This window comes from Myxocyprinus asiaticus, chromosome 9 (assembly GCF_019703515.2).
Source record: "Myxocyprinus asiaticus isolate MX2 ecotype Aquarium Trade chromosome 9, UBuf_Myxa_2, whole genome shotgun sequence".
In the NCBI taxonomy this organism is placed as follows: Eukaryota; Metazoa; Chordata; class Actinopteri; order Cypriniformes; family Catostomidae; genus Myxocyprinus; species Myxocyprinus asiaticus.
In genome coordinates, this window is record NC_059352.1 from 16,142,790 (window position 1) to 16,159,689 (window position 16,900).

Consider the following 16,900-nt stretch of genomic DNA (forward strand, 5'->3'; position numbering starts at 1 on the left):
TAGGATAAACTAGCTGAGAACAGCAGTGTACTTTCTCTTTCCTTGTATTTCTTTGTTTTGGGCTCACTCTTTCCTTCCTCTTTGTTTGTTCAGTTTCCCTTCTCTTACTTCACACCCGACAACAGCTGCCACGCTCTGATTGGCTGAGTTTCAGGAGGGGGGGTGAAACCATGTGACCCGTTGTGATATTTTTCCTGCTTGCTTAAAGCAGACCTCTCAGTTACAGAAGAGACGGGGACACAGACACACTTTCACAGCCAATCCGCAGTGTTAAATAACCCTGCTACGCTAAAATAAAAACACTTTTATAACACCGTTCCTTCTGGATTACACTTCCACTTTCCTTAAACAGAAAAACTAAGGAGTATTTCCCTTTTCTATGTTCTCTTTTGCTTATCACAGCCTTTTGTGCCTGACCTGCCACCAAGGAAACCAGAACAACAGAGCAGGAAGAGAGAGATAGACAGTGAGCCTGAGAGAGACGGATGTGTCCGGAGGATGAGTCCGGCTTTAGAAGCATTGATGGAGGGGTGTAGATACCCAGGGAAAGGCGAAATGAAGGGAGGAGTAATGTTGGAACCGTTTGTTCATCAAGTCGGTGGTCACTCTTGTGTACTGCGCTTCGGGGAGCAGACTATCTGCAAACCACTGATACCAAGAGAACACCAGTTTTACAAGAGTCTGCCACCCGAGATCCGCAAATTCACACCACAGTACAGAGGTAAGTGGACACAGACACAACGTTACCATTAAAACCATTCGTCGTGTCTTGTTTATGTGCTTTTGTGCTGCCATAGTCTTCCTTTCTCTCTCTCTCTCTCTCTCTCTCTCTCTCTCTCTCTCGCTTTCTTTTTCTCAATATGTGTATTAAATGGATAAAGAGTGCTATAAACATTTTTTTTTTTTTTTTTGAAGAATTTATATGAATATACTTTAAGGTACACTGACTTCCTTCCCAATTCAGTGTGACCCCTATAACCAGGCCACACATACACTGTACACACACTTTCATATGCTGTAACTGGTGACACTTGAGTTTACTGAATGTCATTTAAACTGTTACTGAAAATGAAATGAATATTTAGATGACATATAAGACCACATAAAAGACTGATGGAAAAGAGAATGTGTGAAATATGGGTGAATGGATGGATTAGACATTTTTATATAAATGTAAGTTTAAAGATACTTGCAATTTCACACATTGTGACAACTGACTCTGACACAGATTTATGCACAAGGGATCAGATGGAATATCATATTCAGTTCTCTTAGTCTTTGATATATTTAAATGTACTCACACATACACACATAGATTGACTGGTGTATTTGGCAGTGTCTTTGACTGGCCAGCACTGTAGGGCTAAAAAAAGCTGTCAGGCAGGGTTAGGATGTGACAAATAGGAAAGAATGTGCAACAACTCTCACATGCACACACATACTTAAAATACTAACCTGTATGTCTCAAAGGCCCTTTATGTCTTATACATGATGAAACAATGTTTTACTTACCACCAATTCCGACTAACCACGCATGTTCTTTGACTCAGCAGTATAGGCCAAAGGGTGTATGAGCATTGGTGCAGAGAAGTGACATCACTTCTATTGATGTCATCATGCCAGCATAACTGCAGAAGGCAAGAAGCTGCAGGGTCCTAGTGCCCTTTAGTTTTCTCATGCATACTTGCACTCAAATACCCCAGATAGGTTTCAGTTAGATGTAGGTCTTGTTATGTGATAAGAACGATTTGTTGTCATGCTTATTATGCAATTAAAGGGTGAAAAGTTTTTGGTTTTGTTGTTTTCTTTTTCTGTATCTCTGTCTTTGCCTCTCTACCCCCACTCTTCACCCCTCCTTGCCTTAAATACCCCTATTCCCCTGTGATGCTTAGTTCCATCTATGGTTATTATGTCCTAGTAGGCCATATGTTGTATTTGTATGTATCTTTATACTTTGTATATTATGTATAATGCTCTGTATTCTGTTTCTTCACACTATTCTAATTGTTCAAAATCAATTTTCTGTAAAATAGTTTGAATGTCCTTTCTGTAAACGTCAAACTGTGCTTGAAGTTGTCATACAGTAAGCTAAATATCTGATGATACCTAATGTGGAAATGTTACAGACGGTTTGTCTGATGAGTTTTAATAAAAGAGCTCATTGAATTAGACCTCCCTGCCTCCTGCGTATTTTTGTGTGTCTTTTTCTGCTTAACACTAGAAGGCATGCAAAACACTCTCCAGCACTTATACATTTACATGACAGTGCTGAATGTTTATGATGTACACACGCATTCTTTCCCTTCTCAACCCATTCTCACTTCTCTTAAAGTACAGTTTAAGCTAGAGTGGGTAAAAGCTACCGTTTGTTTTAATCATCATATGATTCATCACATATTGAATCATATGGCAGTGCGATGGCCAGTGTACTCATTAGCTCTCTCTTCTTCTCTGTCTTTCCCTTTGTGCTTGTAGGTGTGGTGTCAGTGAGTTTTGAGGAAGATGAGGAGGGGAATCTGTGTTTGATTGCATACCCGCTTCACAGCGATCCAGTTGATTTGGAGAACAAGGAGCCCTCTGCTGACGGTGAGCCCAAGAATAAGCTTGTCAAGTGGGGGAAGAAGAAGACATCGGCCCTGCTCCCAGAAAATGAGAGAGTCAGACAGAGCCGCAAAGAGGAGAAGGGCAAAAGGTGAGGGAGAACATGTGGTACATATACCGATCAGCCACAACATCAAAACCACCTGCCTGGGTAGCTCAATGAGTATTGACGCTGACTACCACCCCTGGAGTCGCGAGTTCAAATCCAGGGCATGCTGAGTGACTCCAGCCAGGTCTCCTAAACAACCAAATTGGCCCGGTTGCTAGGGTGGGTTGAGTCACATGGGGTAACCTCCTCATGGTCGCTATAATGTGTGGTTCTCGGTGTGTGTGCGGGTTGGCGCTGTTTTGGCGGTACGAGGGGGACCTACACAATATTAGGCAGGTCGTTTTAATGTTGTGGCTGATTGGTGTATGTGTCTATGTACATCCATATTGTGTAATACGATTTTTATCATACACATTTACACAAAAGGTGCAATTTAAGAGGGTTTTGTTAACCCTTTTCTATTGATTTTGGCAGTAATCGGGAAGATAAGGCCGAGGTTCTGTACTACAGTTTGGAGAAAGGCAATGTTGTTCCTCAGATCAAGCACAACCCTTGGAGTTTGCAGTGCCACCAGCAGCACCTACAGAGGATGAAAGAGAACTCCAAACACCGAAACCAGCACAGTATCTTTCATTACTGATCATGTGCAAAAACACACACACCTTTGTTTGTTTACTTGACTATCTATATGGGGACATTCCATAGACTAGGTAAATACAAAATACAAGGTATTTTGAAAATACGTATATTTAACACAATTATCTTTGTAAAACGACTCCCTTATATTAAACATATTATATTTGTACCTGTTTTGTATGTTATATTAATCATATACATATATTGAGATGGTTATACAAGATAACTCCCCTCTCATCGTGTCACCGTACGCAAGAATAGGGTTCGGTCCTGTGCCTGTAATTGCGTGTTATTGCAGGTAAGGCATTGCCGGCCGACTTCGAGCATTGTGGTTATCTGTGCAATTACGCGGTCAGCTCAAGGTGCTTTTTTATGTCACATTTGACACTGTTAGCAAGGTTGAGCTCATTTACTGAAAAAACATCATGCAACAATGTAAAAACAAGCAAATGTGAGTGAAAATTACTGCGTGTGAATATGGAAAATTATTTGGCCGCACCGGATGTCTGACACCTGTCATCAAAGCTTATGAACTTACAGCCTACCATCAGAATCAAAACTCCCTATGCATCTAACATTAGATACAAATACAATTTTAAATGGTGAAAAAAAAAAATCATTTATCATTTAGTTTTGGGGGGAGGGGGTCAATTATGTTCTTTGTTACATGTTATTTGTCATTGTCTTTTTGCTGCCTTCTTGGCCAGTTTACTCTTGTAAAAAATATTTTATCTCAATGAATTTTTATCCTGGTTAAATAAAGGTAACTTACAGCTAAGTGCCTTACAATTATACATACAGTTGTGCTCAAAAGTTTGCATACCCTGGCAGAAATTGTGAAATTTTGGCATTGATTTTGAAAACATGACTGATCATGCAAAAAAAAATTTATTTAAGGATAGAGATATGAAGCCATTTATTATCACATAGTTGTTTGGCTCCTTTTTAAATCATAATGATAACAGATTTACATACCCTTGAATGTTTGGCCAGTGTTGGTGTGGTTGTTTCAAGGAGCACAATACTTGTTGACCCCTCTCCAAACATAGCGCTTATGGTTGTGACCATAAAGCTCTATTTTGTTCTCGTCACTCCAAATTACAGTGTGCCAGAAGCTGTGAGGTGTGTCAAGGTGTTTTCAGGCATATTGTAACCGGGCTTTTTTGTGGCATTGGCTTCTTTCTGGCAACTCGACCATGCAGCTCATTTTTGTTCATGTATCGTCGTATTGTGCTTCTTGAAACAACCACACCGTCTTTTTCCAGAGCAGCCTGTATTTCTCCTGAGGTTACCTGTGGGTTTTTCTTTGTATCCTGAACAATTCTTCTGGCAGTTGTGGCTGAAATCTTTCTTGGTCTATCTGACCTTGGCTTGGTATCAAGAGATCCCCAAATTTTCCACTTCTTAATAAGTGATTAAACAGTACTGACTGGCATTTTCAAGGCTTTGGATATCTTTTTATATCCTTTTCCATCTTTATAAAGTTGCATTACCTTGTTACACAGGTCTTTTGACAGTTCTTATCTGCTCCCCATGGCTTAGTATCTAGCCTGCTCAGTGCATCCACGTGAGAGCTAACAAACTCATTGACTATTTATACGCAGGCACTAATTGCAATTTAAAAAGCCACAGGTGTGGGAAATTAACCTTTAATTGCCATTTAAACCTGTGTGTGTATCACCTTGTGTGTTTGTAACAAGGCCAAACATTCAAGGGTATGTAAACTTTTGATCAGGGCCATTTGGGTGATTTCTGTTACCATGATGATTTAAAAAGGAGCCAAACAACTATGTGATAATAAATGGCTTCATATGATCACTATCCTATAAAAGACAGTTTTTTTTGCATGATCAGTAATATTTTCAAAATCAATGCCAAAATTTCACAATTTCTGCCAGGGTATGCAAACTTTTGAGCACAACTGTATATATAAATTTAACATGTTTATTACCGGTAGATACCAGATTTTCAACCTTGTAGTATTTCCTCCTTGACTCATGACCCTTCTTAGAATTCATTCTGCTGGAGAACCTAACATGGCGGTATCGGGTTCCATGCGTTCTTGATCTGAAGATGGGAACACGCCAGCATGGAGACGATGCCACTGAGGAGAAGAAAGCCAATCAAATCCGTAAATGCCAACAAAGCACTTCCTCCTCTATTGGAGTCCGCCTCTGTGGCATGCAGGTATATAAGCATCTATATATCTATTTATACATATATTCTTAACGATCAACACATGCACACAAATAATGCTTCGAAAACATAAGTTATGGATAATGTACAGTCAGCCAGTCATTATGTTAAAATAAACCCCAACAGGGTTATCCAGTCTTATAACACCATCAAAAGTTTTTATTTTGCCATAATGCCCGTCTAACTGTACATTATCTTGCCTATTGCGTCACTATAGACCGAATAAGTAAATAACATGGACAAATCAATAAATAAATTAAATAGATTAAATAATTTTGTGAAAATAAAGAGACTGCAGAATGATACTCGAGACATAAAACAAGCACAACTATGTAAGAAATCGGTCCGTTATGCAGTTTAGCTGTCATTACACAAAATATTTAACCTCAGAATGCTGTAATTAACCAATCAGAATCAAGCATACCAGAGCCTTGCAATAAAGACCTTTATTAATTCCAAACTTTCAAATTTAATAACAAGTACTCAAGTTACTTAAATATAGTAATCCACTTCAAATTATAATCAGATTACTTTAATAATTATTTCATAGAAAAAGTAATCACATTAATTAGTTTACTTTTAAGTTACTTTCTAAAACACTTTTCTGCTCAACAAATTAAAAATAATGTCTATATTTCTTTCTTGTTCATTTTTACACACAAGTCATACATTCAGCATCTCACATTTCTCCTTCACAATGACTCATTACGAGGCCATAATTCATATATTCTACATAAATAATATATTAGAAATAAGCATAACCCTATAATGTATCTGAAAGTAATTCAATTAATTGAAAATCAGTAACTGTAATCTGATACACTACTTTTTTACTAAAAGTAATTAGATTACACTAACTAATTACTTTGTTATTGGATTACTCCCAACACTGCTAGTACTACACTATGGCCACATCCACACTTTTCAGTTTCCTAACGTCATCGTTTTCCAAAGTATGCAGTAATAGAGACCGTTTTCAAAATGCTCCGTTTTCAGTCATTCCAGTGTGGATGAGAGGCGTAAACGTAGCGACTTCAAGGTGTTTTCAAACGAAAACATATTAGTGTGGATGTGGCCTAAGTTTGTTAGGTTAACCCCAATATTTAAACCTCTCTATCTGTATTTCTCTTGACAGGTGTATCACAACTCTACAGGGCAACTCATATTTATGAACAAGTATCACGGCCGCAAGTTGAGTCTAGCAGGGTTTAAAGAGGCTCTTTGCCAGTTCTTTAGTGATGGACGAGTTCTGCGCCAAGAACTTCTGACCCTAGTGCTGCAGAGACTGAGAGAGATGAGGGCGGTTCTGGAGGCTTGTGAGAGCTATCGTTTCTTCTCCTCGTCTCTTCTCATCATCTTCGACGGTGCTCCACCCCCTGCCCCATCTAGATCCCGGCCATGTCGTGGAGGAGAGGAGGAAGATGAGGAAGACGAAGAGGAAGATGAGGAGGATGAAGATGGAGCCTACGGAGGGCGTCACGACCTCTCCAGCAGCTCTGGTTTGGTTTCACCCATGGTAGATGTGCGAATGATCGATTTCGCCCACACGACGTGTCGCGATTACGGAGAAGACAGCGTTGTTCACGAGGGTGAAGACAGTGGCTACATCTTTGGTCTACAGAATCTCATCAGCATTCTGTCACAGCTTGAGGAACACAGCAACGACTAGATGCTCGTGCGCCATCTAACCATGTATTGCCATGCCAGGCTTATCGTGGGCACCCTGACCATGCCAGCAGGGTCTGAGTTCATGCTTAGCTCGCTCTGCTGTGCTTTTTCAAAAGCCCTAGCAGGAGCAGATATGTAGCCACGGGTGAAAGGGTCAGTCCTGAATTACCAGTAACCCTCAGGAGCTGACAGGACTGAACTGCTTACAAGCAGGTTTGTTTTGTAATTTCTCCAAAGGAAGTAGTGTGGTCCCTCTCTACGCCTGTTGCTTCTGCTCGCCCTCAATGACAGAGGGGCGGTAGATGAGTTTCCGCGAGATCTCATCTGTATCTATAATTGTTCTCTTCATCTATGAAAGATAAGGGAGAAAAGCTAATGTTTGCATCGAATAAGAAGCTTTTTTTTTTTAAACTGAGAATAATATAGACATTGTCTGTCACAAACACCTATCGGTGGAAGGTGGTTTTGTAGCAAGAGAACAGAGATATTTTGTCTCTTTCTAGTAGAACTTGGTAGCACAATGATAAACTGATATTACAAATGTGATACTTAACAACTAAGCAACATAAATGAAGGTGCTTTAAAAACTCTAAGCAGGACCCTGCAGGAGCCGGACACAAGGGAAGAAACCTTTTCTCCTTTTTTGAAGGGAAAGATGGTTGTGTGGAAAAGGGAATTCACTTCTTTTGCTCCACACATTCCTTGCCATAAAAGACTATTGGACATTTTCAGTTGGACATTTTGTTGGCAACAGCTGACAATATGGACATTTGAATATATTTCATTGTCTTAGATCCACTTCATTCCACAACCACGTGTTTTAAAATCCTCACTCCAGAGACTTTAAAGAGAATGCTATTTATTTATAAGAATATTTCTATAATGTGAAACAGAAACTTTAAATGGAAATGTGACATTCCATCCCTTAGTTATACAGTATGATGTATGTATGATGTTGGTAGAGAAAGATTTTTATCACCTGGTTTTCTCTGTGTTTGACATTATGAAACAAAATAAAGCCAATTCTGTGTTGTTGTGGTACATTTTGGAGGCCTTTTATTTCTGTGCTTGTTTGTGTGTGTGTACTAGTACTAACAAGAGAATTAGATTACGGCATCAGCATGGCATGTCCTGCACATTAGACACAATCAAGCAACTACTTAGTACCAAAAGCCACCTGGTATAGCTTTATGGCAGCATGAATATTTGTTTACTTGAAACAAATGGTTACCAACAGGCATATTAAATTTGATCGATGTCTGTGGCTGACTAACATTGCGTAAACAGTAATGTACTGTTGTACGGTATGTTCAACTTATTTTCAACATACATGATTCAACTGTAGGCCATATGCTGTTGTTAGATGCAGATCGGTAGTTGTAATCATCTAAAGTCTTTCTAAACTTTAAAAAAGCAATGTTCGCATTTGACAGAGGGTCTTCTGTGAAGTGGATTTGAACTGCAGCATTACGACCCCTGTCATTTACCATTGCTTTGGCCAAGCCCCAGCAAGCATATTAAGGATTTGACAGGCCTTTCACTGAAGGCTTTCTGAAAGCACTCTCTAAGCCTGTTCTTTGTGGGTGTATTTGCGCAGGAGTGTATGGGGGGATTTGAACTAGATTTTATGTTTGAAGTCTGCGTACATGTGGACTCTAATGGTTTGTGTGTAACAGCAGGAGTATGTGTGTATATCCTTGTGTGACCTGTCTTGAGTTAGGATATTGTGTAAGTGAATATGCATATGTGGAATAATACATTAGTAGATATTGTGCTATTGGATTGTTCGGCATATATCTTTGCCCTCTCATGGCCTCGGCGCAGTATGTGACTGTCTCGGCTGTTCTAGCACTTACATTCCCGAGTAAAGCTCTGGATTACATTTCAAATCCCAGAAACTACTCGCAAATGGGAAACACCATTTCCACAAGCCAAATCAGATCAGCGAGTGAAAGATTTCTAGTTTTGAGAGTAGAGGAGAGCAACTGGTTTGACATGTGAAAATGTTGCCAGGTTTTCTCCATATATTATTATTATTAACATGCCAAAACTTTTTTCTTTTTTCTTCAAGAAATTCAGCCTTTTAATGAGACTTTTTCCTTTTAAAATCTCAGAATGGTTATATTGCCTTTGAGTTTTTGTACCAAAATATGAAAATAGATTTGAAAACAAATTCATATTCAGGTCATGTCTGCATGAATTGCATTTTGTTTTATGAATTAACAAATCCAGACTAAAAAAAAAAATGCCATGCATTGACCCTTAAACCGTTTCATGTTTATGCTTTTCCATTTAGTTTTTTTTTTCTTCACAGAAATACTTTAAAGCATAGAGGAAAAAGATCATCTGAAAATAAATGTGCTTCATATTAATAATCTCTATTATTCAGAATTAATAATCCAGCTCTAATCCATGATCTGGCTTTGCTGAATGAGAAGCTCCAGTCTTGATAGGAATTTCTATGCATGCCATCTGTATAGATAAAAATAATCATTTTACAGTTGCCAAGACATTCTCTTTCCTCATCTTTTCCAAGAACATGTGTTTAATAATGATGGATGGCAACCATATCTGTATTTTAGCTAGATCCAGAATGTGATTGGAGGAAAGGTGGTTGGCCCAAAAACCCAGAAATCTTTGTGGGGTATAAGCCAAAACAAGCAAAGAGACTAGAAGGTAGAAACCATATCCTCTGTTATGTAACCAAATACTAACTACTATCTTCTAATGTGCTTAGAGTGCTACATTAAGATATATGCACCTCTCATTATATACATACTGTATATAATATTTCCATATACTGTATTTTATCCATACTACATATTGTGTCTTTTGCACTACATTAATAATTTGCTCTAAATTACCATTTACTCCTTAACCCTTGTGTTGTGTAAGTTTGTGCTAACACCTTTTGTGTTCCCGGTCAAAAATAAAATCCACTGAAAAAATATCCACTAAGATTGTTTATAAATCTCTCATTTTGCATATATTATATAAAGATATTGCATTAGATCTTTTTGTCAACTTCTTTAGTAATTATGATAATATTTGAAATGTTTGTTATTGATTAGAAGGATTTATTGATCTTATACTGGGATAGTGGGTGGCACTCCCTGCAGAAAATTTTCAAAAATAATAATAAATATGTAATAAATGAACAACCACTTGCTTGATCTAAATGAAATAGTTGTCATTTTAAGCTTAGAATCTGGACTTCACAATGCATGTAGCTGCATTTATTTCTAGCTGCATGTATCCTACCAATTCTTTTTTTATTAATTTTATTTTTGATCCCCTTTTCTCCCAATTTGGAATGCCCAATTCCCACTACTTAGTAGGTCCTCGTGGTGGCGCGGTTACCTCAATCCAGATGGCGGAGGACAAGTCTCAGTTGCCTCCGTTTCTGAGACTGTCAATCCGCGTATCTTATCACGTGGCTCGCTGTGCATGACACCGCGGAGACTCGCAGCATGTGGAGACTCATGCTACTCTCCGCGATCCACGTACAACTTACCACATGCCCCATTGAGAGCGAGAACCTAATTGTGACCACGAGGAGGTTACCCCATGTGACTCTACCCTCCTTAGCAACTGGGCCAATTTGGTTGCTTAGGAGACCTGGCTGGAGTCACTCAGCATGCCCTGGATTTGAACTCACGACTCCAGGGGTGGTAGTCAGCGTCAATACTCACTGAGCTACCCAGGCCCCCCAATCCTACCAATTCTTAAATAATGCTTTTTAATTGGCTGACAAATTAGAACTGTTTTGATCTCATCATTTGCAAAGTTTTTATCCCAACAATTATATTCAGAGTTGGTAAAAACACAAAAAAGATGAGATAGCCTTGTGTAATATATCACAGAAAAGGTCTCTCTCAACTAGTATAATGCAATGAGCAAATTGTTTTCACTCAGAGGCCAAACTGCTGTAAGTATTAGGGCGTTTTCAGACCTGTAGCTCATTTGATTTGATCAGAAACAGGGCCTAAAATTGTTACAGTGTTGCATTTTACTCTTGGTTCAGTTTGCTTTCAGAAGGCAACATTTCAAAACGGACCAAAACTGTCAATAAAACTCACATGTAAGCAAACTCTTCCTTTATTGGTCAGAATGTATCTGCATTTTTCTGGGTTCCTTTATGACTCAGTACACTTGACATTGCATTTATTAACACATATGGGAGTGCCTTCTTACACAACCTAGTAGAACGTCTCTACAATAACGCCAGTATTCTAATAATGGCTATGGTGTTTGAGCCACCCCTGTTTTGGTGCGAAACTGTCCGCTATAAAAACAGGTGCACAAACACCATTTCCTCAGAATTTCTTCCTTCAAGACAGCAATCATCTCTTGTCTAGAAGCCCTTTACCTTCGCCGTCGATATACTTGAGTCAGCGGGCTGAATCTTCACGGGAAGACTTTCTGCTCCCCTGCAGTGCTCCGGCGAACATCACACTGCCTCGCCAATTGACGTTTCACTGGTGAACGTGCCTCAGCATCCTGATTCCCCAGAGCACTTCGGCAGGGTTTCTGTTTCCTTACAAAGCAATTGTATATTGTGTTTTGTATATTGTGTGATATAAATATATATTAATTTATAAATGTATATATTTAAAAGAGTCACTTAGGTGTTTGCATCTTTTTAAAGATGTCGTTCCGTAAGTGTTCTTTGTGTGAGAGGCACATCCCGCCATCAGATCAGCATGAGAGCTGCATTTACTGTCTGGGCCGTGCCCACGCAGAGACAGACTGTCCTCACTGTGAGGGCATGAGTCTCAAGACGCTTCGCTCGCGAATCACCCTCGTTCTGATGGACGATTCAGCCTCATGCGCCCTCCCATCTGCCTCTTCTGTGATACCCGAGGATTCACATGAGGTGGCATGGCAGGGCCACGAGGTCGAGCAGGATGACTTTGAGGTGGTCCTCGTGGCGGCACCCACCCCACGAGCCCCTCAATCTCTCCGAAGCGCATGTTTTCCGATACGATATGTGCGAGACGAGCTCCGGCCTTCTGAAAGAGCGTATGGCCTCGTCTCGTTCAGCAGTTCTGACACTGGGGATAATAATGACGATGTCATGTCTCTCGCTGCATCAGACGTGTGGTCAGCAGATGATGCTGCTTCCCATCCCCCCAACGAGGGAGAGGAATGTGCATGCGCCACTGACAGGGAGATGCTCTGCGTCCTTACAAGGGCAGTCAAAGAGCTTCACCTTGAGTGGTCTCCCCCAGAGGAAGCTGAACAGTCTCGCCTTGATGAATGGTTCCTGCAGTCCGGATGCTGTCAAACGGCAGTGTCCCGCAAATCTGCGATCCAATTTGCAAGCCGGCCAACCCGTTTCAATGGCGTTCTGTCTTCCATGGTTTCACCCGAAGACGCGCTAGTGTTACGAGCTGAAGAACACAATCTCATTGTGAAAAACACAATTGTCTAGCACAAAAAAGGGTTTTACAGCCATTATTTTTTTTGTCCCAAAGAAAGATGGCGGACTTCGGCCAATCCTGGATCTGAGACATTTAAATCCCGCACTCACAAAGCGCCCATTCAAAATTATTACTCAGAAACGGATCAGAAACACGATGGGTTTGCCTCAATAGATCTGAAGAATACGTACTTTCATATCCAAATTGTACGACATCACAGGATGTTTTTGAGAGTCGCGTTTGAGGGAACAGCGTATCGATTCAAAGTCCTGCCCTTCGGACTGTCTCTAGCTCCTCGCACATTCTTAAAGTGCATTGATGCGGTTCTCGCCCCTCTGAGACTGAGCGGCGTGTGCATCTTGAACTACTTCGATGATTGGCTGTTACTGGCGCAATCACAGAGGCTCTGTTATGCCAGCAAAGAGACTTACTGCGTCAGCATGTAAACAGCTTGGGCCTCAATGTGAACTGGGCAAAGAGCATGCTCTCCCCAGCCAGACACGTGCACCTCACAAGCGAGCGTGTTCAGGCCATTCTAAAGTGTCTGTCTCAGTTCAAACTGGGGAGAACTCTTCCAATGAATCTGTTTTGGAAAGCATTGGGATTTATGGTGGCGGCATCCGTCATTCCATTAGGTCTCTTACACGAGTCCTCTTCAGTGCTGGCTGAGGCACTGTGTGCCACAACGTGCTTGGCGCCAAGGGCGCATGCGCATCACTTCATCCTGCCGCTGTATAGCTGCTTTAGCACCATGGACAGCTCCTGCTTTTTACAAGCGAGGTGTCGTACTGGGGCAAGTGTCACACGGCACCTAGTGCTATCGGCTGTATTTCTAGCCTTAAAAACTTTTCAGTCAGAAATAGCGAACTGTCATGGTTTGCTCAGACAACATGACAGTTGTGGCATATATAAACAGCAAAGACGGAATTCAGGAGACTTCATCCTCGAACTGTTTTGAGGATTTGGGAAATATTCGGCAAAGCAGAAATCTATCTATTTGCCTCAGTGGAGAATACCCACTGTTCCCTCTGGTACTCGAAGTCCCAAGCCCCACTGGGAGCGGGCACAATGGCACACAAATGGCCGGTGAAATCCAAATATGCGTTTCCTCCAGTATGCCTGATTCACTCTGTCATATGCAAAGGCCGAGAGGACAAGGAAACGATTCTATTAGTTGTGCTGAAATGGCCCAACCAGCCATGATGGAGATGATGTACAGCTTGCCACAGGAAATACCGCTGAGGAGGGATCTCTTCTCTCAGGCACAAGACACAATCTGGCATCCCCATCCCCAGACGTGGAACCTGCATGTGTGGACCCTGAACGAAGCGTGCTATACTCCAATTATTAGGGCTCTTTCAACATGATTATCAGTGGGTGCATCACTGAGGGTGGAGAATCGACTTGAAACCCTAACAGGAACAGGAGAGTGGTGCCGCATTGCTGAGCGAGTATGCTGCTGAGACGTCACCTAAATCCCTGCTGCGGGGGCTCTAGAGTCGGAACCAAAGTGTGTGTGTTGCTCACTGTTCTAAGGGAAAACAGGTTCCAAAACAAATCCTCCAAAATGAGCCAGGTGTGAAGACGCCCTTAGTTTATAAAGTTCCTACTGACACACATAAATATAATAAACATTAGTGTCTTTTTTTCACGTTTTTCCTTATTACTTCCTGAAACATATAACATAGACATCGACATTGTATCTTACAGCAGACTCTCCCAATTCAAACAAGCCCAAACACAACATAATGTAAGTAGATCTTGAAATATTCCTCAATGAGTGTACATGGAAAGACGATGCACAGACGGGCACTCAACACACATTGTGTGTGCAAACACACATCCATATTTGTGCTCATCTAAAGTTTTAGGATGCTCCTGAACACTTAATATTTCTGTATTTGGTAGTTTTATCCATTCATTTGCACTTTATCCAAATTTTAAATGCTACATTACATTTTGCACATCTGATTTAATGCAAACTGTATTTCATTGGCTCTGTACTTGTACTCTACACAATGACAATTAAGTTTAATCTAATCTTATCTAAAGTCTTTGCACATACACTTAACTTCCTTTGAGAAGTTACATTTGGTGAATGACACACATTACACTGGCACTGTCCTCCAAACCTCTCATCTTACATTTTACCTTAAGTGACACCATAAATTACTCTGATATCATCAAGCTGAATGTACGTGGATGTCCAGTACTGTTCACTCACAATCATTCTTTTGGGACCCCGTTATCCACAATGCCTCTCAATATGCTTGCACAATACATTCATTATACAATTATCTAATTAATTATTTCTTGACCATCCTGATCAACAGGGCCATAGCAATAGTAAATTTACTTGTCATTAGCCCACCACGAAAAGGGTTACATTTTGTGTCTCCCACTCCTACTCTATTTTTAACTTTTTCCTAATGTGTGCCAGTCTTGAGAGTGTAAGAATGTTAATGCACTTTATTCGCAGTATATTTGGCTGGCGCACACATGCACACACAATTTTGTGTGAGGTGATAGTAGTTAATGATCAAACAGAACACAGAACAGCAGACAGTTTTTTATTGCCTAAGTCCATTCCACCAATATGAATATGAAATAAAAAAAGATATAAAGTTATAAAGATGGAATGATAGTGTGACAGTGGAAAATAAAATGGGGGGGGGGGGAATTGCATAAGTTGGCAGTATGGAAGAAAGTATAGACAGAGAGAGAGAGAGAGAGAGTGAGAGTTATTAAACTTGCCTGTGATGAACATACACTCCTAATGGACAAAGTTCACTAAACTGCTGACAGATAGAATGGGCAAAGTATACAATATCACTAACAGAGCAACCCAAATGACGCTAGAGGAGGGTGAGCACAGAATCATGCATTTTACCAATATTAGGTTTAATGTTTGATTTCAAGTGATGTGATGAAGGTCCAGGTAGCAATGCTGCAACAAACACAGCTGTCAGACGAAGGCCCAGATAGAATCTGCAGAATTTATTAATTTTTTTTTACATTTTCTGTGCTGATTTTTAGGGGAAATCTGTGGAATTCTGAGGAATGGATTCAAATATAGAGAATCACGTTATACGGAGATAAGATACACTATTGTTGGTAACTGAAAGCACAAATCAAGCAAATTAGTTATAATATTTAATAAACAAACATGCAAGGGACAGAGGATGAGTCGAACTTTGTGAATCACAGTTAGCCATTCCAATTCTGTGGAAATCTACGGGCACAAATTTTGTGTGTTCCTGGTCATGACCTCTGCACTAAACCTCTGCACAAAAACAAACACTGATACATTTTATAATTTAAATGGCCACTGTAATAACAAATTAGTATTCAGCATGTCTTTGACTCTCATACCAAATATTACATAACATTTGCACATAGCATTCTGAGATGCCATTTTGCTCACTACAATTGTACAGAGTGGTTATCTAAGTTACTGTAGCCTTTCTTTCAGCTCGAAACCAGTCTGGCCATTCTCCGTTGACCTCTCTCATCAACAAGGCATTTCCGTCCACAGAACTGCCACTCTGGATGCTGGATGTTTTTTGTTTTTGGCACCATTCTGAGTAAACTAGAGATTGTTGTAAATGAAAATCCAAGGAGATCAGCAGTTACAGAAACACACAAACCAGCCCATCTGGCACCAGCAATCATGTGACCATTTTGAAGGGTTTAAAGGCAAAAATGTGAAGCTTATAACTTTAACAAAGCACTTAAATTAATTCTAAAATGCATGTATTATTTCAGCTGTAAAATTTTATATATCATCGGTCGAAATCACTGAGATCACATTTTTCCCTCATTCTGATGGTTGATGTGAACATTAACTGAAGCTCCTGATGCATATCTGATTTTTTATTTTATTATTTTTTTTGTTTGCATTGCTCTGCAGCCGCACAATTGGCTGATTAGATAATCATATGAATAAGTAGGTGTACAGGTATACCTAATAAAGTGGTCGGTGAGTGTATATGCACATTATTTTCCCCTTGTTACTATCTATAATAACACTGGCATGATATCTTCAACTGCTCAGATGGCTCATAACCCATCTGAATATTACTGTAATCATTTCTAAAAGGTAAATAAATAAAATGTCCCAAGATCTTGTGAAAAGAAATATTCAATTTAGCCAAACACTGGGTACATCCAGCATAAATGGCAATCAAACCATGAATTTTAAACTTTTTCTCTTTTTTTTTCTACCCTTTTCTCCCCAATTTGGAATGACCAATTCCCAATATGTTCAATCCGGGTGACGAAGGACGAATCTCAGTTGCCTCCGCGTCTGAGAACATCAATCCATGCA

At 40.1% G+C, this 16,900-nt stretch overlaps 1 protein-coding gene across 1 annotated transcript; it reads left to right on the top strand.

Annotated features, from left to right (window-relative positions):
* The first annotated feature begins 212 nt into the window (after window positions 1–212).
* LOC127446146 (inositol hexakisphosphate kinase 2-like) lies at window positions 213–8,367 on the top strand. The gene is made up of 5 exons (XM_051706838.1): window positions 213–721; window positions 2,476–2,692; window positions 3,125–3,273; window positions 5,298–5,473; window positions 6,618–8,367. Exons 1-5 carry the CDS (start codon window positions 499–501, stop codon window positions 7,149–7,151), a joined length of 1,299 nt encoding a protein of 432 aa, XP_051562798.1. The 5' UTR covers window positions 213–498; the 3' UTR covers window positions 7,152–8,367.
* Window positions 8,368–16,900: the final 8,533 nt, after the last annotated feature.

What these genes read in the sequence shown, in the direction of transcription:
- LOC127446146 (XM_051706838.1), top strand. Translation starts at nt 499, where the DNA reads ATGAGTCCGGCTTTAGAAGCATTGATGGAGGGGTGTAGATACCCAGGG. An exon ending in ATTCACACCACAGTACAGAG is followed by an intron (nt 722 to 2,475) that starts GTAAGTGGACAC and finishes TTGTGCTTGTAG; the next exon opens with GTGTGGTGTCAGTGAGTTTT. An exon ending in CAAACACCGAAACCAGCACA is followed by an intron (nt 3,274 to 5,297) that starts GTATCTTTCATT and finishes GACCCTTCTTAG; the next exon opens with AATTCATTCTGCTGGAGAAC.